This window comes from Balaenoptera acutorostrata, chromosome 20, assembly GCF_949987535.1.
Source record: "Balaenoptera acutorostrata chromosome 20, mBalAcu1.1, whole genome shotgun sequence".
NCBI lineage: Eukaryota > Metazoa > Chordata > Mammalia > Artiodactyla > Balaenopteridae > Balaenoptera > Balaenoptera acutorostrata.
In genome coordinates this window covers 63,601,211-63,624,710 of record NC_080083.1, presented here as the reverse complement: position 1 = coordinate 63,624,710, position 23,500 = coordinate 63,601,211, and the positions used below count along the sequence as shown (strand labels likewise).

Here is a 23,500-nt window from a genome sequence, read left to right as displayed (position 1 = left end):
AGATCAAAAATGAAATAAAAGTCCAAAACGTTTTAAAAAGCAAAACTTGGGAATTCCCTGGTGGTCCAGTGGTTAGGACTCCACGCTTTCACTGCCAAGGGCCCAGGATCGATCCCTGGTCGGGGAACTAAGATCCCACAAGCCGTGCGGCGTGGCCAAAACTAAATATAAAATAAATAAATAAAAAGCAAAACTTGAATTTGCCACATACCAACAAATACTTAGGTAACATTTATATTGCAATTACAACCAGGCACATAGCATTTGTGTTGTGTTAGGTATACTGAGTAACAGCAAGATGATGTCAAGTGTACGGGGGGATGTACCTGGGCTACGCGCAATTACCACACCATTTTACACAAGGGACTTGAGCCTCCAAGGACTCTGGTTGACCCCGTGGGAGTCCTGGAACCCGTTCCCAAGGATGCCGAGGAGGGCCCGCCCATCATTTCCTTATCTGCCTGTCCGCTGTCTTTCTCTGGACCGCGAGCTTACTGAAGGGGAGGGTCTCTGTCTGTGCTGCTCACAGTCACCCCCCCACCCCCGCACATTCAGTAAGCACGCACTGAATGAATCATAACGGAGTCAACGGACGCAACGTGTCAGAAAGGCTGACTTTTCCCCAGGAACAAAGATGCAAAGATTTCTTTGGGGGCAGCTCTGCTACTCGAAGCGGGTGTTTTTTTCCATTCTCTCTTACAAAGGCTCTTGGCTAGGGAGGGGCGCACTTGAGGGCTGAGAGTTAATAAAAGCTGCCCACGACAGAATCATTAGTAGGTACAATGGCAGAGATCTGAAATGTGTGAAATGCACCGCTGTCATTCTTAATCCACTGAGATTTGGGGGTGGGAGCTGCTTGTCAACAGCAGCGAGTGTGACTTACCCTAGTAATACAGATACTAAGGCCACCACCTTGGAAAGTGCCACATTAGGCGGCGATGCCCTTGGTTACCCGACACGTGTCACACAGCCAAGGGAAACCTAATCTGCCTTTTCTTAACTGGAAGTTCAGCCTCGCTGGGCTTTTGTGAAAATTACAATGAATTCCCCAGGGAGAGATAAGGGCAGCCGGGAGAAGCTATTAAAACACTCCTTCCAGTTTAACTAACTTCTTCCTTTACAATAATACTGGCTCTACACACGGGAGCGGCCGGGGTGATTTCTGCAGAGAAACGTGCAATGAAGCCCAATCCCACCCCAGGGCTGAGACACCGAAAACAAAAGGCCACCATTGTCCTCAACGTGCAGGGACCTTTTGTGGGTGATGCAAAAGCTGTATTGTCTACACTCCAAGGTGTAGCTTTCAATTTGGGCTTTTAGGACTAGAAGATAATGTCTGTACAATTTCTCCCTCTTGCACCAGGATCAGGGGAGTCAGGCCAGCATGAGCCATTGCACACGGCCAGGTCCTGCTCTCGCGGTCCCCACGGCGCTGAAGCCTTCATGCTACGTGGCAACACACAAGCATGACAGCACAGGGGAACGTTACCTGCCCGGCCAGCATTTCAGCGCTGAAGCCTTCATGCTACGTGGCAACACACACGCACGAGCGCACGGGGGACGTTACCTGCCCGGCCAGCATTTCGTACAACAGGACGCCGTAGGCCCACCAGTCCACGGATCTCCCGTACGGCTGATACGCGATTATCTGTGTGAAAACAAACACGTCAGCTACATTTAGCGGCCAATCTGGAAGCCTGTGCTGGAACAGGGAAGTCAAGCGTGTAGGCGTTTACACACTCCGTTCGTGCAAACGAGGTGATGGTAACATTTGTCGCTGGGTTTTGAAGGGGACCCTTCGAATCAGACACACAGAGAGAACTCTCGCCCCACGATTTTGGAATTCCTCTTCTGAATCCACCGGGAGACGCCACGGCACCGCTGGAAGGTAGATGTAATTATCTTCTTGGGTGAAAAAGATTTGGGCACTGAGGTGGATTTCATTTGTGGAAAAAGCCAGAGGTCATTCAGAGCAAAGGTCTGATAAGACGATCAAACTATGTTACAGAATTTTGCTGAGGGATGAGGAGGAGGAGGAGGAAGGACTAAAGGAAAAATGCGTTTCCTTGCGCTGCACAACAGGCCCAAGGTGATCTGCTGAAGGACTGACGTTTTGAAATGTTTTTGAAAGAGACAAAAAATGCAGTAATCAAGTGTAAGATGTGGACCTTGTCTGAATCTTGATTCAAACCACCCAAACGTAGAAAGAAATTGGGAAAATTAAAATACGGTCTTGAATTAGATGACGTTGTGGGAATTGTTCCTAATATCATCGTGTGGGATAAACGGTCGGATGATTAGTTACAAAGTGTCCTTTTCAGTTAGAGGGGAGTGTATGCACGGGTGACGTGCGTGAGAGATGAGGTATTTAGGGGTGAAACGACATGATATCTTAGATTTGGTTTAGATACATCCGTAAAATCGGGGCGGGGGGAGGAATTGATGAAACGAGTAGTCTGCAGCTGGGGATGGGCCCAGGGACTCTCAGACGTGCTAGGGTGGCTCTACACCTTCCCCCCTGCCCCCCGTGGAAGGGGGTAATACTGACTTGGATATCTAAGAGAGGCGTGACTTATCACAACACGACGGCTGCGTCCCAGGTAGGCTGTGTGCCAAAGGCACACACTGTCCAGACCCGCGGATTTGCCCCGGGATTCGAGGCCAGGACGTAACTAACAGATACTCAGCACAACCACCTGCCATTCTGCAGAAAAACTGGACTTTGGGGGTGCTCTAGGGTATCTTCCAAATGGCCCTTATGTCTCATTAAACGTCCTGGGACATCAGCTAACCTCCTGTGCGTCTGCCCACCCCCATTCCTTCAACATGTTCCCAGTATTTCTCCCCGTGGCACGAGCAATGCACGCTCCTCTGACTTACCCTGGTGTGGGCAGAAACAAGGGGGCGCATGTTTGAATCTGGCAGCTTTATAGCTCGTTTCCTTGGCAAGAAAATGATAACCAAAGGAACCTACAAAGAGGCCTTAGTTTCTTTTGAAGACGACATTTGCTCTTTTCTGAAAACATAAAAAGCACAAAAAACCCTACCAAAATGAGCCTCTAATTTATTCCCTAATGACATGCAATGGTGGCGGCCACGGCAGTCCCCAGACGGGAAATGACTGCATCAAAGCCTGACTTGAACAAGTAGAAGAACAACAGATATCCTCTTTGGGAGAGGAAAGACACACCCACCAAGCACCTACTACGTATCAGATAACTCTGCACACACTGCGTGTAACCCAATGAGCCAGAAATTCTTCTTCTTCTCATTTTTTAGGGGACAGAACTGAGATGCAAGAAGCTTATGGAATGTGCCCAAAGCCAATCAGGTAATGTGGTGCTCTGAAAACTGACATGTATGTTTTAAAACTACAGTTTACGGCTTTCAGATACATGGACTCACTCGCACTGGGATTAATAAAATATGAATCAAAGGGCTTTGAGAATCAGTTTAACGAGATTTGAAATCATCACTTCAGTTGTCATAACTATATTTCAAAAGCACTTGAGTAAAATTTGTTCTTGTAACTATATTAAAACCAGGCCCTGCAATCTGTTCTCATTAATCAGTGTTTTAGTGGGTTTTTACAAAAATTTTTTATATTGGAGTATAGTTGATTTACAGTATTGTGTTACTTTCAGGTGTACAGCAAAGTGACTCGGTTATACATATATACATGTATATATCTATATTCTTTTTAAAAAATTCTTTTCCGTTATAGCTTATTACAGGATATTGAATATAGGTCTCTGTGCTCTACAGTAAAACTCTGCTGTTCACCTATTTTAGTTTCCGCTTGTTCTGAACACAGGCTGAGATGAGGCCTCACACTGCTGTGCGAATTACGAGGCTGAGGAACAGTGGGGGCTCGATGAGGGAGACCACGCTTTATTCCAGACTCTATTTCTACACATACTGGAGCAGTCTCACCGGCCAGACCCCTCTGCTCGGGTGCTGGAAGATGCCACCCACTTGGAGAACTGTCCGAAGTCAAGGGTGTGGAAACCCCTATTCTGGTCTGAATGATTCACAAACCCTGAAAGCCAGGCCCAGGGGAAGTTCTTGTTTGTTCGCTTGTTTTGACTCTTTGTCAGCTTTGGTCCAACTTGCTTCTCAGGGTCCATGAAGCTCTTCTGACTTGTGCTGGTAACACCTGATGCTTCCTCCAAGGCTTAGGACAGCAGGAGGCTGAGTGCCAATGGCTTGTTTTCTGGGCGATGGCACTGGTCAGCCCCTGGAGCCGGCCAGCTCACCCTGCACTGAGCTTACAAGGTTTCGCCTTTAATTGTTAATAATAGGACGGGGGTTAGGACTTAGCTGGAGCATTTTCTCCTGGAGACGTTCACAGTCTGTCACCCCTGGCTCACGCCCTGGATGAAATGAGACGGTTCACAGATCTAAGCTACAAGAGATGGGTGCAACCCCACCGCTGCAAACGCACGTTCAGCACGAAGCGTACTTCCCCTCGACGATCAGCTGCTGTTAACAAATACCTCCAAGTTACCCCAAACCTCACTGCAAAGGGGAAGCAGTGTTGAAGAGAGAGCTCCACTGAAGATCTGGACATTTAGAAGCACAGGATTTAGGGTGCTGGTGACACTGTCCCCTGTGAGCTGTGTAGACCTGCACCTGAGCCATGCGCGGCTATAAGCCTCTGACACGCGGCCAGCGCAAACGGGCATGAAATGCTTTGGGTGTAAAATACACGTCCGATTCTGAGGACTTAGTACCCCAAAATGCAGAGTATCTCATGGCTAATTTTTCATTTTGAATATACCGGGTTAAATCAGATATTAAAATTAATTTCATCTGTTTCTTTTTTAAGTTTTTAAAAAACGTGGTTGCTTAAATGTAGTTTGAGCTTGCATTTTATTTCTACTGTTCAGGGCTGCTCTAGACTGAGTTCTACCGGCTCCTACTACCCACTCCAGTTCCCCGGCTCCCGTTGGCCTAGGGGGCCAACTTTGGGCTGAGGATGCAGCTCAGGGACCACAGAACGGATGGGAGGCTGTCTTGGGTCTGTCCCCGACGGACACGGGAGCAGGTATGTCTCTGGCACTTGGAAGCTGGCAGCCAACCCGGGCGATGCCTGTCTCCCTGCAGCCCCCCGGCAACATGGTTCCCACCGCAGAGAAACTCACAAAAGGAGAGGCAGGCTCGGCAGGAGGGGCTGGGGCTGGCAACCTTCCCTGCGGCACAGAGACAGAACCCCCGGGAGGCCACTGTCATCCAGTTTCACTGCTACTTGTCACTACGATCATCATGATTATAATTCCCTGGGCCAGGTGCCCGGGGGCTGTCAGGATGCTACAAGTGGCTGCCTGTCTTGTACAGCGGGGCGTGAGTGGCCTCCTTCCAGCCTGGGTACAGGACCCGGGCAGAGGGTGGGGGGCAGCTTCTCGCCTCTTACGAGGCCAAAGGCCCACAGCAGCTGGAAGGCCGTCGCTCCAGGGCCACCCACCCTTCCACCCTCTGCAGGGCTACACACTCCAAGGCCTCCCGAAGCGGACGGGGCTTCCGAAGCTTTTCTGGAGAACTCGGGGGGCAGCGTGGTGAGGCTTCAGATGCCACTGACGACAGCAACAAGGACCGGAGCCAGTGTCCCCACCCGGACTTCCACCAGGTGCCAGGGCCTTTGTCAGCTCGGGGGGCCCTCACGGGGCCCTGGCGGTAGGAGCGTCCGAGTTCAGAGACGAGGACACGGGGCACAGGGACGTTAAGTAGCCTGCCCAGGACTCCACAGCCAGAGGCGGTAAAGCTGGCATTTGAGCCCTGGATGTCTGGCCTTGGCCTCCACGATCTGGACCATTTTTCTGAACTGAAGGTTCACCCGCTCCTGAGTCAGTACGGCTCCCTAGACACTAGGGCGGGAACTGGCCCAGCTGGGGGGACTCTTGCCAAAAAAGGGTTCAAATGCTTAACAGGGTCCAAGTGGCTAAGGTGCCCACGTGGATCAGCAAGCCTGGCCTTGAAGGCTCGTCTCCCAGGGTCCCAGGGACTCGCGCGCCTGTCCTTGGCCGCACTTCCTGGTCTCTGCCTCACGCTCCCGCCGTGTGTCCTGGCCGACCCCCCAGTGCCCGCGCTGGAATAAAAGGCCCGACTGTCGACCGCCCTTGCCAGGCTGCGGCACAAAAGAACGCTGGCCTTTACCCATAAAACACACTCAAGTCCTCTGACTATCTCAGGGAAACAAAGCCTATCATTTCTTCCTTTTATCAACGATAAAAATATTTTAATGGGAAACTTACGGTTGTTTCGAAAAACATCATAAATCCCCCAGGCTAGAACATGGGACACTGGAGGCCTTCTTCACGGACCTGGTGGAAATGCTGACTTGTTGAAATAGTACCATCTGGGAAGAAAGATGACGTGCCTGGGTGCTTTCCGGGTGTTCTGTTCTCACAGCTGCAGGGCCCTGAGCTCACTCAGCGTCTCCCCAGCTCCCTGCTCCGGGGCCCACAGCCCAGGGCCACGCAGATCCCGAAGTCTCTGCCACGTGAGTTACACTGAGGCTGCTTATCTGCCCCCACTCGACCCCAGGCTCTCCCCCCAGGGCCCGGGCCGCCCTCCCGAGCACCCTGCACGGCAGACCCTCCCTAAGGTCAGGCTGGAGAAGCCAGCGGACCTGGTGCAATCCTGCTCCGCGGACACCGACCTCCTGAGCGCAAAATGCAAAATGCTCGTCAGACTGCTAGATTGCTAAGGCTGCATGGGCCTTCGAGACGGTTTGGAAAAGCATCCTCAGGGTTCTGAGAAGGAAGCCGAGAGGCTTGCTGGAAGGTCGCTGGGTGGGCGGCAAGGTCTCCCAGCTGTGTCCACCTCCTGCAGCGCCAGGCTTGGACCAGAGCGTGGTGAACAGGAAGCACATCGGGGGCGGGGTATGGACGAGGCATCCCCAACTCTCAGCCAAGATGCTCCCAGTTAAACCACTTTGGGGCAGTGCCTCCCAGCCCAGAGCACTGCAGGATGCAGAGTGCAGCAAGAAAGCTCCGAACCTGACTGCCGGAGCCCAGCTTGGCCACGCGGGAGCTGTGTGACCTTGGGCAAGGCGCTTGGCCTCTCTGAGCTTCCGTTTCATCTGTGATACTGGAACCCCAGCACCCCACATACTGGCAAGTACGTGGTATGTATAGAAACGCGTGTTTATTGCAGGTGAGTTGAATATGCGTAACTCCACAGGGTCTCACGTCAGGAGCAGGAAGGGCCCCGGGCACGGCAGGCAGGTGAAAGGGACTCAAGGCAATGAACTAACCCAGGCTCACAGGAAGACGAAGGAAACGTTTTGGATGAGAGGCTGGATTAATAACATGTATTAAATACTCTGAAATGATTGTCAGCACCTGGGAATTCTGTCAACGATAAACCTTCTGTTCATTCTTCCAGCAAATATCATCTGCCTACGGGCCGGATGCTGTTCCAGGCACGGGGCACAGACGTGAATAAAACAGATTAAAAAATCCCCCTCTCATGCAACTGAATTAATTCTGACCAGAGCAGCAAAACTTCCGGTTTCTCTTCTCTGTGGTATTAACACACCCTCCCCTGCCCCTTCCCTCGCTGCCACTGTTTGGGCTAATCGTGCGTTTCTTGGGGCCGGGCACCCTGCGAGGCACAGGGATTATGACACGAAAATGGATAAATACACTAAAACGTGATACCTTACACATCGAGGATATTAGTACATCACATGAGAAACACCTGCAATATTTGGAAGCTCTGGACAAAATGCATAATGTAAGTGTAACAGAATTCTGGTACAAGATGAGAATGGAAAGTTTGGAGTCTGCACTACGTATTTCCCGTTTAGATGAACACGGTGGCCAGGACTGGGGTGAACAGAAAACGACGTCTCTAAAGGCAACACAGGTGCTTTAAGGTCCAGTTACAGTAACCACCCCTCTGCCTCCCTGATACCCGAGGACCTGAAGGGGATCACGTGGCACAAAGAGGGTTTGCAACGACTGACCCTGGCTTTAAGAAGCAATTAACACAGAAGAGGAAAAGGAAGGAAGCAAGGAAGGAAAAAGAGAGCGAGAGAGGAGGGGATGGCAAAGGCAGAGCTTCCAAAGCCTGGTGATTACAGGCCCCGTTCCCAGTTCTATCCTGGACCTTTGTTTGGAAGGGAAAGGCCACCCAGGCTGCATTTCTTCTTCTTCTTCTTCTTTTTTTTTTATTCATAAACTGCTTTAAAGAGAGGTTTTAGGTTCAGAGCAAAATTGAGTGGAATCTGCGGAGTTCCCATATACCCCGCCCCCCGCCAAGTTCAACACACCGAGGCAGTATCTTAGTTACAATCGCTGAACCTGCATGGATACATCGTTATCACCCAAAGCCCAGGGTCTACATCAGGGTTCACTCCTGGTGCTGTACAGTCTATGGGTTTTTGAAAATGTATCATGACATGTACCCACCGCTGTACTGTTACTGTACATAATAGTTTCACTGCCCTCAAAACGCTCTGCGCTCTGCCTACATGGCCCTCCCCCAACCCCAGCAATTACCAATCTGTCTTATTGTCTTCCTAGTTTTGCCTCTTCCAGAATGTCAACAGACGGGCTCTTACAGTGTGCAGTGTTTTCAGACTGGCTTCTTTCACTTAGTCATGCACACCGAGGTTTCCTCCATGGCTTGAGAGCTCATTTCCTTCTAGTGTTGAATAATATTCCATTGTCCAGACGTATCGCAGTTTATTTGTTCACTCACCTACTGAAGGACATCTTCGTGGCTTCCAAGATTTGGCAATTATGACTAAAGCTGCTATAAACACTTGTGCAGGTTTCTGTGTGGACATAAGTTTTCAATTCATTTGGGTAAATACTCAGGAGCATGACTGTTGGATCATTTGGTAAAGACCATGTTTAGCTTCGTAAGACACTGCCGAACTCTCTGCCATGGTGGCTGTGCTAATAATTCTGAAAGAGCCACGAGTAAAATTCTGAATCGCCTGCCAGACTTCTGACCAGGCGGAAAGATGCCCCCGCACCTGGTGTCTGTCTGACTCTGGGATGTGCGCTAGCGAGTGTCTGTGGTCCTCAGATGAGGCTTCAACGACATGGAGTTACACAGGGAGAAAGCATTCCCATTTCAAGGCTTTGTGCAAAGCTCTCATCTCTTACTTGGGCTGATCTCCCTCTAGCTCCTCGGTACCATCTGCTTGTCAAGGAATAAGTCAGGAAGGTGACCATGAAACAACCAGGGCTGGGAAAACACTATCCCAGTTGACCTGGGTCACCCAACCTCTTCAGTCCAAGGCCGAACTAACTACCATAATTTCTTGTTACATCAAAAAAACCCCCCCCAAAAACAAAAAAACTAAACACCTCTTTGGATTCTCTTCTGCCAACCTGATATTTTCAAGAACCTCCTTAATAGCGAGATACACTAAGAATATGATACCCACAGTAACAGGGGCCAAGTTTTAACCCCACCTAAGCCACACTGCAGTGGGCACCCCGTCTCCCACGGGGGTGGCAGTGACACCGCGGGGGGGGGGCAGAGCCAGGACTCGACCCTGTCACAGTGCCCGCTCTATGTGAGCAGGACAGGAGTGGGGTGAGGACATCTGAGGAACTGCCCCGACCCCTGGGACCTTTACCTGCCCCTCCTTCCTGTTCTGCTTGATGAGAGATGATGGTACTGTGAGTAGGTAAAACGCATCCTGGTTTACAGCGTCATTTACCTGTGGCCGAGACCCAGACTCCGTACGGGCCTGGGGCGCTGGGGCCACAGGGACAGAGGCCACAGACCATCCGCCTAAATACACGCGCTACAAACTGAGCTCGCAGTATTAACTAGCTGTTCTCTCCTACCACCTTGCACGCGGACCCCCCTAGCGCTCTGCTCGGGCCGCTGTGACAGCTCGGCTTCAACAACAGACGCCTACTTCTCACGGTTCTGGAGAGTCGAGGTGCACGGCCAAGGTGCCGGCGGGGCTGCTTTCCGCGAGGGCAGCAGCCTCCTCTCTGTGCTCTCGCCGTTCTGTCCTCTGTGCGCTGCCCTCCTGGAGTCTCTCATGAAAACCTCAGTGCTCTCCGAGGGGGCCCCACCCTAATGGCCTCATCTGGCTGTGATCACCTCCTGGAAAGCCCTGCCCCTATAGACAGTCACACTGGCGTCACCTTCAACACACCAAATACGGGGGAACATGATTCCACCTGTAATTCCTCCCAACAACCGGAAGGCCAGGTTCAACTGGAGGATTCAGGGGCCCCTGAGACAGCCCCCCGGACGCGGAGACGTGGCCCGCTTGACTGCTCTTGCCGCCCCCCTCCACCGCGGCCACGACGAGCCTCCCGCACGTCCCAGCTCTGTCCCAGCTCTGTCCCACCTGCCCGTCGGACGCAGGCGTGTCTGCGCCAGCAGGGCGGCACCCCGCGGGCCGATGGCTGCGGGGAGAGGCTGCGCAGGTCCTGGGAGGGACTTCTCAGACCCCAGGTGGGCACGTCCCTTTGACCCTACAGACCCCAAGCCTGTGAGGAGGGCTCAGGCTGGGGAGGCCCGACGAGAGCCCTGTAACGTTGGGGGCGCAAACTTCAGCCTGCAGCCCAAATCCAGCCCGACCCTGCCGGGTACAGCCTGGGAGCTAAGCATGGTTTTAAGTTTCCTGAATGCGAAAGAAAACACGTAACAAAGACTATCAGTCTTTGGAGACTTTAGGCAGGAACAGCTGCTCAAACTGGAGAAATCTAAAATTTAGATGAAGGCAAAGGCTGAAACACTTACTCTCTAGCCCTCAGCAGAAAAAGCTTGCTGAGCCCGGCTCTGTAACCCAGGGCAGGGGCCCCTCTTGCCTGGGTCCTCGGCGCTTTTGAGACCTGCCCCTGCGGGGTGCTGTGCTGAGGATTCTCCGCTGGCCACACAGAGCTCAAAGCCAGCTGTGCAGGGGACTGTCCCCGAAGATGGCCTCAGTGCCCCCCGCCCCCATCCTGTATGGCCCCTGCAGCGTGACAGCGCCACGCCTCCCACCAGGATTTAGTACTTACATCACCTCCCCTAGACGCCAGGCTGGCTGTGGACTTGCTCCGACCTGGAGGAGGTGGTGGGAATGACACAGTAATCACGTTGTAGGTGAAGCTTAAGGGGCCTCCACTTTTTGGGGGGCCTCAATGTTGTACCCTCTTGGGAGTCACCGTGGCGAGATGCTCTGGATAAACTACTGCGTGAGGAGAAATCTCACGGAGGACAGAACACGGAGAGGAGGACCCGTGGGTCTCGGCCAAGAGCCAGCAGCCCGGGGCCCCCGTGGACCACCCTCCAGGGCCCAGCAGGGCCACGGCGGCCGGCACATGCCGGGCAGAATCCCAGCGATAACGTGGCTGTGGTTTTAAGCCGTTAAGTCTCGGGTGGTTACACAGCAGCAGCAAGTTGAAACAACTGTCAAGTAACAGACGCGAATGTATGCAGCCCTTCCCTGGAGGCAGGCCAGGCTTCTCATGGGCAAGACTTCATCCTCTAAGTCGTATCCCCATTTCACAGACGTCACCCCAAGTTCTTAAAAGAGCAGAACTATAGCCAGAGCTGACTATACAACGATAAAGGAAAAGCCACCTGAAATCAAACAGGAAGTCTTTCCTTCTCAGAAACGTCACGTCTGCGTGGGGCTAAGGTAGAGTCGAGCTGAATTAATCCGGAATCGAATGCACCACCATCAGCCTCTAGTCTCTCCTCGAGCGGTTCTCCAGCTCGGCCACGGTGGCCCTGGTCACTGGTCTAGGCTGCGGTGGCAGGCGGGGGCGAGCAGGGCCCGATTCACTGCTCCGCGCCCCCTTTGGAGCCCCCTTATCTCAGCCTCCTCTGCTGAGCAGGGAGCTCTTCAAGACTGTTCACTGTGAGTCTGAACAAAATAACCACTCGTGCAGTGAAGGAACAAACTGGGAGTCAGGAACACATTTTGTGCCTGTAAGTCCTTCATTGGCTGGAATAAAAGATTTTCCAGAATTTCACAGTCTGGTGGGTCTTCACAGATGCGTGTGGAAGGGGACACTGAGGCATGAGGGCCACAGGCCTGCACTTTGGGGCAGGCAGCCCAGGGTCCCGGCCCCGCCACCTGCTGTCTACGAGCCCTGCACAGGGCTCCTCTCCTCCCCACGACTCCTCTTCCTTGTCTGGAGAACAGGGATAACGCCACTCACCCAAGGACTGCTGTTAGAATGAAACGAGGTAACAGGGGCAAGTGCGTGGTCCACACCGGCAATGACAGCAGGTTGGTCATCTCCGTCCAGACACCCACCCCCTCCTCCCCACGGCAAGGTGAAAAGGAATTCAGTGATCTCTCACCCATTTTTACAAGATTTAAACAAATCCCCAACTGAAAGGCCAACTCATGCAGCCATGGAATTCCTGGAGTAAAGACTTATCAGGGTGTCATTGGTGCTTGGAAAACAAAGACGGGGACGGGATGGAGGGAGGCTCACTTGCACCCCTGGAGGGAGGTGGTCAGTCCCCGGGTAGCCCTCCTCCCCGGACCACAGCTGCTGCAGGGAGAAGCGTATCAGCCCCGGGTTCAGAGCCCAGGCCTGCCTTGCATCTGGGGCACGGGAAAAATGAACGAAATCTCTGCCCCTTGGGTTCATCATCTGGAAAACAGGGCCAATAACACCAACTTTGCAGACCCGACTGAAGGATTAAACAGACTCACGTCGATGAGATGCCCTTCCCTGGGTCTCACACGCAGCGGGCATCCATCAAGGGGCAGCTAAGTCACCAGGAGCTGGTCATCTGTGCAGGGAGGACTGGGAGGGGGAGGGGAGGAACAGACTGGGGTTGTCTCATGGACCACAATATCCCAGAAGGGGTCAAATGCTCCAGAGAACAGGCTGAACTCATTAAAGTCTGATGCCACGAAAATCGTGAGACAGATAAAGAACCGCAGGCAGACAATCAAATATATGAGATAATAAAACCAACATCATTCCTCGAAAAGATCTGAGAAGAGTTATATAATTTAAGGAAGAACTCCCCCCCAAAATGCCTGGCCTGGGCTCTTTAAACGTTTCTTGGGGGAAAGCGGCTGCTTCATCTTCTCTGTGACGCTGGAGTCACTTGACCGTGACCCGACGCAGAGGGAAGTTGGCCTTTGATAGAAAGCAAGCGTCTTCTGGTTTATCGTTCTCGTTCTTTAATCAAGGGCTTTCTCCGCGGCTGCCTGCCTGGGTTGGGTTGGGGTCAGCGGTTCAGAGGCGCTGATCTCAGAGCGGCCGCTGCTGCACTCACTGGCTTCTTTCCATCTCGTTTCCCCATTTCTTCCCAGCTTGGCAGGGGCTGATTTACTGCCTGGCTGCCGGGCTGTGTGCACCAAATGAGGTCTTTTCTCATTTGACTTTTAGATCCTCTTTTATTCTCTGCCCCTCTCTACAGCCCTTTCCCCAGAGGCCAGGAGACGCTCCGGGGAGGTCGGTATTCTGGCCCCTCGGGTCCTGAGCTGACTTCCCTCCACCTTGGACCCGTGGGGATGCCCGGCAGTGGGTGAGGGGGGGCGCGGGGCCACACCCCTGCCCCCGCACGCTCTGTCACCTGCCATCAGCCTTGGGTTCCAGCCCCGGAGCTCCCGACCCCTCAGTGCTGGAGCCTCGGCCCTGTGCCCCGGCCCATCTGCCCCTCCACGGCCACGGCCAGACACACAGCTCGCTACACCTGCCCCTCACCCCCCCACGCATCCCACATCCCTCCTGCCCCCGGGGTAGCGGCCCACCCGTGAACAAAAGCCAAGGGTCCTGCTGCCTGGAGCTCAGCGGGAGACAAAGAAAGAAGTAAACACGTGAGCATGCGACGTGGTCTATCCGAGGGTGATGTGCACCGCGGAAGGGGACCAGGGACGCGGCTGGAGGTTTGCCCCCTGAACCAGGGTGGCTGGGAAAGGTGACCTCCCGGAGGTGACATTTGCGCTAAGGCTTCAAGGAGGAGAAGGAGGGGGCAGGCTGATCCCCGGGAAAGGAGGGTCCAGGTAGAGGGAAGGAGAGAAGAACTAGGCATATTTTACATAAAAATGCAGACTTCTGGCTGTCGTCACGGGCAATCCCGTGCCGGCCTTCTCGCAGGGCTAAAAGGAGAGGCCGGGACCCCCGGGACGGGTCTCCAGCTCTCCGAACGCATCCAGCCCAACACGGACGGAAGTGTGCACGTCTGCCTGCGGGCACCTGGTGGCGGGGGGACCCGCAGGCTTCTCCCCCTGGGGTTGTCCCGAGCTGGAGGGCCGTCTGTCGTCACCCGGGGACACGGTCTTGCCCGTATCTCCAAGCTCCCCTGGGCTGCAGTGGCCCTCTCCTAACTGCTTCCAGCCCCTGACCCTCCTGGCAGGGGGCACTTGGTGGCCCCTCGGTGAGCACCTGAGGGGGAGGGGCTTAGAGCACCCCGGCTTCTGAGAGGTTTAGGGGGAGGGTGCTGGCTCACCCCGGCTTCTGAGAGGTCTGCCCAGGATGGGCAGCTGGACCACAATCCTGACTCGCTGCCCCAGAGACGGAAAGGTCTGGTCACGACTCAGACCCCTCGGACGTTAGAGAAGAAGTGGTCTATAACACGTCAGTGCTCGTTTCTCGCTGCTCTTTCACTCGGGGAGTCTTCTCATCTCCCTGGAGGTGCTGTGATACGTGCACAGGATACACGGGCTTTGGGGTCGGAACGCCTCGGCTGCAGATCCCACCTTTGTCTCCTACCAAGTGGCGCAGCCTCTGCTCGTGTGTCAGGCGTGACCAAGCGGAAGCTGCGTTCCGAGGGCTCGGTCTGGAACAGGCACTGCCCACACTGGGGGTGACGCCCTCTGCGTGTGGGCTACACACCCTGGCACGACCAGGCTGAGAGCGAGGGTTCCACGTGGTGCACTTTCCAAGAGCTTCGCCCCTACCGCTGCCTCGCTCTCCCAGGAAAGGGCGGGCGATACTAGTGTCCAGGCTGCCGCTCGGCTGCGGCAGAACCTGCCTTGTGACTGCATCTCGCTCGCCCGGAACAGCTGACTTTCAGATGGGGGATGAAACCCAGGTGAAGCCTCAAGGACTCTCTCGCTGGCCTCGAAGGATCCTTTCTATGTCAAAGCGAAAGTCCCCCTCACGTCGGCTTCAGGGATTAGTTCCTGATCGGCGCCCCTTTCCCAGCGTCCATCTCGGTGCCAAACTTGCGTGTTAGTGACATTTTCTGCCTTTGCTCATCTTTACCGGTTAAGGAGATGCTACAGTATCAATCCATTTCAAGGCTTTTAACGAACAGCCATAAATATTCAAGCCTCTGCTTTGCCTATTTAGGAAAATGCCACCTAAGATAATTATTTTGCCTTTGCCTGACAGAAAGATTTACACAGAGGACAGGATTATTTTCACCTCTGAGCAAATTCAGAAACTTGGAACCTAGATGGTCTTTTCTCTACCCTGCAATGATTCCTTGGGTGAAATATGCCAAATTCCTGGACCCTTATGAAGAAAATGCTAGCAAAAGGTGAAACAACCAAAAGTTACTCCTGATGGAGCTCCCAAAGGAGCGCAGATTATTGTTCATTGAAAGTCAACCAGCATCTAGGTATAGATTTTGGTTCCTGTTTGCGTCACCTCCTCTAGACGGGAAGCACTTCCAGGGCAAGGCCCCGTGTGCTCTCTTTCTGTGTCCCCACGATGCCACGCTTGGTACAAAAAGCGTGCAGGATGCTCTCTGGACACACAAACTGCCCCGGGTTTGAGTGGCTCAGCGTGGTGGGCAGCGCGAAGGTCTGCAGGCAGCCTGAGCCTGGGGAGGCAGCTGGATTCCAGCATTTTTAGCAAACGTGGCCCCAGCCTGTTACTGACTGCCTCGGACACTCATCTGAAAGACAGGCCTGCTGGCCTGTTCCTCTACAGGGTTTGTGATGAGAAGGAAGTACAGAAGGTGCCCAGCACACAGTGGACACTCAATAAATGGCAGGTGCGCCTTGACTGCTTGCACAGTGGGTGTAAGGAGAGGAATGGAGGCTACAGACCCTGAGGGTGTCCAGAGCCAGAACATGGGATCCAGTGTGTATTAAGAGGCCCAAAGCTGGTTTTCCATAAAGCCCTCTTTGACAGCCTGTTCCCAGCACCCTTCTCCCTGATGGTGTTCCCAGCATCCCTCTCTCTGATGGATGTTCCCAGCATCCCTCTCCCTGATGGATGTTCCCAGCATCCCTCTCCCTGATGGATGTTCCCAGCATCCCTCTCCCTGATGGTGTTCCCAGCATCCCTCTCTCTGATGGTGTTCCCAGCATCCCTCTCCCTGATGGATGTTCCCAGCATCCCTCTCCCTGATGGATGTTACCAGCATCCCTCTCCCTGACGGATGTTCCCAGCATCCCTCTCCCTGACGGGTGTTCCCAGCATCCCTCTCCCTGACGGGTGTTTCCAGCATCCCTCTCCCTGACGGATGTTCCCAGCATCCCTCTCCCTGACGGATGTTCCCAGCATCCCTCTCCCTGATGGATGTTCCCAGCATCCCCCTCTCTGATGGTGTTCCCAGCATCCCTCTCCCTGACGGGTGTTCCCAGCATCCCTCTCCCTGACGGGTGTTCCCAGCATCCCTCTCCCTGACGGATGTTCCCAGCATCCCTCTCCCTGACGGATGTTCCCAGCATCCCTCTCCCTGACGATGTTCCCAGCATCCCTCTCCCTGACGGATGTTCCCAGCATCCCTCTCCCTGACGGTGTTCCCAGCATCCCTCTCCCTGACGGTGTTCCCAGCATCCCTCTCCCTGACGGATGTTCCCAGCATCCCTCTCCCTGATGGTGTTCCCAGCATCCCTCTCCCTGATGGTGCTCCCAGCATCCCTCTCCCTGACGGATGTTCCCAGCATCCCTCTCCCTGATGGTGTTCCCAGCATCCCTCTCCCTGATGGTGTTTACAGCATCCCTCTCCCTGATGGATGTTCCCAGCATCCCTCTCCCTGATGGTGTTCCCAGCATCCCTCTCCCTGATGGATGTTCCCAGCATCCCTCTCCCTGATGGATGTTCCCAGCATCCCTCTCTCTGATGGATGTTCCCAGCATCCCTCTCTCTGATACCACGTCCTCAGGTTCTTAGCATGGCATGGCCAGCCCCATACAGGTGCGATCTCCTAAATGGCAAACAACTTCTCAGTTCAAAGGGTCTTTTCCAGGCCAACCTAGTTTCTGTTGGCCCAAAAAAGTGACCAGGGAGACAGCAATGGCCAGGGTCTTCTAGGACAGGCTTCTGGAAGACTGCAAGAGGCTCAGAATCCAATGTGGCAAGTGAGTCAAGTGAACGAAGGACCAACTTGCCTTGCGACCGACAAGGCATCTCCCCTTGAGATGGGGAGATGACCCTGGATTATCTGCGTGAGCCCCATGTAATCCCAAAGGTCCTTAGGAGAGGGAGAGAGATTACAAGATGCTACGCTTCCAGCACAGAAGATGGAGGAAGGCCCACGAGCCGAGGGCTACAGACAAGCCCCAGAGGCTGGACAAGGCACAGATTCCCCCCAGAGCTGCTGGAGGGTGTGCAGCCCCGCCGGCAGCCTGGCGCTAGCCCAGTGAGACTGCTCTGGGCTTCTGACCTCCAGAACCGTAAGATAATAAATTTGCACTGTTTTAATCCACTAAGCTGGCGGTTGTTATAGCAGCCATACGAAATTAGCACCGCGAGGAACCTTGAAAAAAAAGGCAACAAACTTCAATTATTTGGACAATTTCATCTATGTGGAACGCTGTCACCCCTGGTGATGTCAGACAGCTGAGGTGTCACTGAACACAGGAAGCTATCTGTCTGATCAGCAGGAACCTGGTCTTGATGAAGTTCAAAGCCATCTTTACCCCTCAGACTTCTGCCATTCCCTGTCACCAAGCTCTGACAGCAACTGGTGGGTGTCACACAGAGTGGGCATAGCTAATAATCACAGCCTGCTTAATACATGTCAGCCAGTAGAAGGCTTCAGAATAAATACTGCAGCAGGAGGTTGTAATTTTTTCTGTACCGTCTCTCTATCCTTCATGTTTGAAAAATATTTAAGCTCATTATATGCATGGAGATACTAAGGTGTGAGTTTGCAGGGAAAGAGGTTATATAGGTTATGTATCAAGAGAACATCCCATCTTTGCCCACGTAATTCAGAGTTTAAGTTTCTAAGTCAATGTTCTAAGCCTATGTTCCTACACTGTCTAGGAATATAACAAGCAAAAAAAGCCTTAACAAAGGGATAAAGATTAGCTTCCCTTTTGGAATAACGGGTGTAACGAGGGTTGCCAGGTGCAAACACTGTACTAGCACCTTAGTCCTCAGAGCAACCCTACAGGGCGGACAGTATTATCCCTGACTTGCCACTGTAGAAACGGAGGCTCAGAGAGTTTGAGAAACTTGCCTGAGTTCCCACAGCCTGTAAATAATAAAGTCAGGAATGCAGCTCACACTGGTCGGATTTCCAATCGCGTGTCTTTCTGACTACTGCTACTGCCTCGGAGATAAATGCATGAGGCGCTATGCTGAATAAATACCACAAAGCCACCGACGGCTAACACGAGAGCTCTACAAAGAGCTGAAGGTTGGCCTAACGTGGAATCCATCACCCCCTCCCTGCTGGAGCTCAGTGGGGAAGGGACGGTGCCGTCCACAGGGTGGGGCGGGGACAGACAGGTGGCTACACAGAGACCCAGGGTTCTAACCCACCCCATCACGGGCATGTAGGAAGCTTCGTAAAATAGGAAGAAGGCTGCTCAGTACGTGTTACGACAAAGACCATGCAGCATGGCCACTGCTGTCAACACACAAATCTTGGAGCCACTTTGCTTAGAACCACATGGGTATGCTCTTCCCATGATCCACTGCAGTGTGCCGCTGAGAGCACGAATCACGGATTTTCTGACACAGGAACCAAACTTATGGTCACCAAAGGGGAAGGGGGGGATAAATTAGGAGATTGGGATTAACGTATACACACTACGGTACATAAAAGAGATAAACAACAAGGACCTACTGTATAGCACAGGGAACTATATTCAATATCTTGTAATAGCACATAACGGAAAAGAAATCTGAGAACGAATCTGAATATATATATATATATCGATATATACACATTTATATAACTGAATTACTTTGTTGTACACCTGAAACTAACGCATTATAAATAAACTACACTCCAATAAAAAAATAAACCAACCATAACAAAACAAAAAATAAATCACTCTGATTTTGCTAAAGAGGCATCATCGGAACCACCTTTGACCCAGTGTTTCCATGCAGAGCCCTCTCACAAGCAAGATCCTCCCTTCTTTGCCCCACAGTGTTTCTTAAGCTGGTTTGCTGGTGACCATGTAAGAAATACGTTCTACCATGCACGCATCTCACACGTACGTGTAACAAAAACAAAACTTCTGTGAACCAAGGCGTACCCTTCCTCTGTGCGGGGAGCTCTCGTGGTTTCTTTTTCTGTATTATTTATTCCCCACACATCGACTTGGTGACTCAGGGATGACTCTACACCCCACGAGGGGGCTGTGTATCTGTAGCTGGAAAGCCCTGGTCTAAAAAGCCAGGCCAATCGGGGTCCTACCTCCGGGGCGATGTAATCCGGGGTCCCGCAGAAGGTCCTGGTCGTGACCCCGTCCATCATGTGCTCCTTACACATCCCGAAGTCCGCAATCTTGATATGTCCTTCCGAATCCAGCATGACGTTATCTAACTTCAGGTCTCTGCAAAGAAGCGGGTGGCATCAGCGTCCTTCCCATAACGTCACATGCTTTGCTCTGCTGCTCGTGAGACAGAAGCGCCCGTGAGTGGCTGCGTCCCAATGGCGCATTAACTACAGTCGCGGGAGTGCTGGGACCGGGAATTATGACTTATTTTTCCATCTCTAGAGCCCAGTGTAGTGCCTAGCATGCAGCAGGTACTTAAGAAATGCAGACGGAACAAATGACTAAATGACTGAGCTAGCGATTCCTGACCTTGGCTGTGCAGGTGAATCACCAGAGATCCCAAATGAGCAGCTCTGAGGAGACCCCAGTCACCGGTTTATTAGTGTCCCACCCGGAGGGATCAGACACACAGCCAGGTGTGCAAATCACGGGCTCAGAACCACCTCGCTGGGTCACCCGCGTCCCTTCCGTTCTGCCCCGTGCCGTATGGTCTTCTAATTACTCTCTGCTTAATACTGGAGAACATTCTCCCTTCATTGTAACCAACAACAGGAGGAACCGAATTCAACAGTTGTCCCCTTCCCCTCCCAGCTCCCCGTGTTCCTCTGCTGAGCACGGCTAACAGACATGCAGCTTTCACTGGCCCCTCACCTCTGTGCCAAGTCAAAGGCAGAGGAAGGAGCTGGCAGGGAAAAGAAAAGCATGTTTTCTTGCAGAAGCAGAAATGAGATAAATGATCTTCTGAGGTCCAGAAACCAGAAGGTGGTTTGGATTTGCCCGGAGGCTGCGGAAAGAATGGTGGTCCCCGCAGGTCTCCGTGACCCGGGGCATGGTGGTGGGTGTAAGTCCCCATCACAGAACTCACACCCACAGAGCCCAGAGGTCCAGCAAAGCCTCCACAGTGCTGCGGCCAGCAGGGCTTCGATACACACCTATAAATGATCCCTCTTTTATGAAGAAAGAACAACCCGATGGAAATCTCTGCTGCGTAGAACCTGCAAAAGAAAAAATCTGTCAGGTGTCTGGCTTGCTTTCTTTGGCCTCCTGGATACTTTTTACCCTCAAGACCGGGCATCGAAATGGCAAAAGAATGGAAGACCCTGGACCAGCAGAGATCAGCACTGCCCTACATGTGTCGTCAACCTTCTGCACCTGATGCACCCTTTTATTTTTTCATTTTTACAATATTCTTACAATTTTTAAAAATTATTTATTTATTTATTTATTGGCTGCAAGGCACGTGGGATCTTAGTTCCCCGACCAGGGATCGAACCTGTGCCCCCTTCACTGGAAGTGCAGAGTCTTAACCACTGGACTGCCAGGGAAGCCCCCTGATGTACCCTTTTAAATAATTCATAATAAAAAGCAGTTACTGCCTTCGCTTCAAAATTGTTCATGGGTCAATATCTGAAACTCCGAATAAGTGCTGAAGGAGGTTTTAAAATTTGCACAGCGTTTAGGAGTTCTTGACGTCTAAGAAGACACAAGATGCTGCCTGTGTAAACATCATACCCGGGAGGCTTCAAATAAGCACACGTGTTTACACAAGCAGAGAAACAACACCAAACTCTCAACAGGGGGGCACCTCTGAGGGCTGGCAGGAGAGGGAGGGAGCGGAGGAGGGAGAAGAGACGGGGTCACAGGCGACTTTCATATGATTCTTTCATGCTTTTCTATATTTTTAAAGTGAAAAACTTTCCAGCAACACAAATACAAGGGAATGGTACTAAACGGGACGGCCTGTTAGCTCATGATGGAAGGCGGCTCTTCTGCTCTTTGCTCTGTACAGCTCTGTGTTGTCAGGCTTCCTTCTGTAACCTGTGCATTTTAATGCTTTGTAACTAACAACAGGAGAGACAGGGCCACCCGCCCCTCCGGTTTTGAGCGTCCACCCAAGAATGCCCTGTTCTGTCTCCAGTGAATCTTCCCCAGACCGGCTCACCCCACACGGGCCGGAAGTGCTCCAGGTTTATCTTTCAGACTGAACATCAGCCAGAACCCGATTAACGTCTGCCCACTCGATTCATCAGGGCACCTGCGCACTGGGCATTCTCACTCCGGGGGCAAAAGAGCTGTGTGTTTAGATTTGCTTCTGTGAGTTTCCCGTGACTTCCTGGCCCCTGGAAAATGGGGTGATTCTTCAGGTCTCAAAGCCTCGCCTCTAGATGGATGATTCTCTGTCTTCCCCTGGAGCCCACCTCTCTCTCCGGGGCTGCCGATTCCCGCATCCCACCGAGACCTTCGACGTGGTCCCCTGCAACCTCCTCCTCCTGGATGGCTGTCCCTCCCCAGTCTACAAAGGGGCATCACCTGGGCAGGCTTCTCTCTCCTCACCCCCGGGCACCAAGTTCTGGTTTTCTTCCTCCAGAAAGTCTCTCCACACACTGGCTAGTCTTAGGCTCCAGCCTCTGTCCTCCACACAGACTGTCACCTGCCCCGCCTCCGCCGGCCATCCTTCCATCTCCTCTTGGCCAGGGCCCCGTGGAAACGTCACCTGATGCTGTCAGGCCCCCCCCCGAGGCCCCTTCCAGGCTCTCTTGTTCCCCAGCCAGGCCCTCTGCTCGGCCCATCACCCAGAGCCCCTGGATTTGTTCAATGAATGAGTGAATGGCTCAATCGACAAGGGTGGAATGGGGCGACAGAGCATCTATACACCTGCATCTCCAACTTGCCGGAAGTAGAAGAAACTGCTCTGGGGGAGACGTTCAGGTGGACCCTGTCAACCAACCTGCCCCCGGGACAGTAGCAGTGCTTCACCCCAAACCGGGCAGAGCCCCGCTTCCAGATCCCCCAGCAGAGGTTCCCCGGTGGGAGGGCTGCGCGATCTACGTTCGGGGACTTTACAAACTACTCACACTGCTTGCGGCTCCTTAAATTTTCCCACTTGCTGGATGTGGTACATGAGGTCCCCGCCATTGACGTATTCCATGACGAAGTACAGCCGATCCTGAGGACCAAGGTTGACAGGTGAGCAGGTTGACAGCAGCAGGGTGGCGGCCTCCACTCTCCCAACTGTGTTCTGCTGTCTCACTAGTAAAACGTGGGCTGCGCTGGCGGGTTCGCCCAGTAGAGCCGGTCACGGTTTTCTCCCCCAAATAAAGAATAAGTAATAAGCCCTATTGCGTGAGGGCCTGGGGACGTATAGAGTCGCGACGTAACCCTGAAATGACGGGTTATGTCAACCTGTCTGCTCCCTGGCTACGTGCTCCCGCTCCCGATCACAGGCATGGCCTCAAACCTTCTTCCCTCTTCTCCTACACACAGAATACGCTTCTAAGTTAGGGACGGCGTGAAGAATCCATATGGGCCAATTATTTCATTTTTAACCAGTGTTCTGGTTTGCGATGTCTAGGAGGCATGCCACAGTAATGTACAGTAATGTGTGTACCCAGATGCTCCTGAGAGCAAACCTCATGGGTGAGGCTGGGCTTGTAAATTACAGATGCCCAATGATGTTTACTGTGAGGGATGGGACTGTACGTGGAGAGGTTAATCCAATGTTCTCTTTATGCCCAAATGGTGTTTTTGATTTTCTCTGTCACTGACATGCTAAGTGTTGGCCGCACGAAGCACATACATCATAGAACTAAGTAAATCTGCATATTTATGAGGACAATATGCTGGGACAGATGGGGAGACTGAGCGGGTGTAAGAGGAAGTAACAGCACAGCACAAGGTAAAAGCTGACCTCTGCTCTCTTCCAGAAAACACCACCATTTCACAGAGGTTATTACACATTAAAGTAGTGCACAGGGAGAAAGAAAAATGATGGAGCTGCTGCTGACAGCCAGGGAAACGGCTCCGGGAGCTTCAATCTCTCGCTTTCCTGTTACAAACTTTAATTTCAATTTTATTTCTCTGCTTTGTAGCTTTCCAGAGCTTAAATCAGTGTAACCAGGGTTACGGGATCTGGGCTGGGT

The 23,500-nt window shown here is 52.7% G+C and overlaps 1 protein-coding gene across 3 annotated transcripts in view; it reads right to left on the bottom strand.

Moving 5' to 3' along the window:
• PRKCA (protein kinase C alpha) overlaps positions 1–23,500 on the bottom strand; it is a 361,713-nt gene that overhangs the window by 22,025 nt on the left and 316,188 nt on the right. For all 3 annotated transcript variants that reach the window (XM_057535967.1, XM_057535968.1, XM_057535969.1), the window contains 4 exons: positions 22,436–22,527; positions 20,513–20,575; positions 19,499–19,637; positions 1,568–1,648 (listed from right to left, as the gene is read on the bottom strand). In XM_057535967.1, coding sequence (XP_057391950.1) covers positions 1,568–1,648; positions 19,499–19,637; positions 20,513–20,575; positions 22,436–22,527 — 375 coding nt within the window. The remainder of the gene's footprint in view (positions 1–1,567; positions 1,649–19,498; positions 19,638–20,512; positions 20,576–22,435; positions 22,528–23,500) is intronic.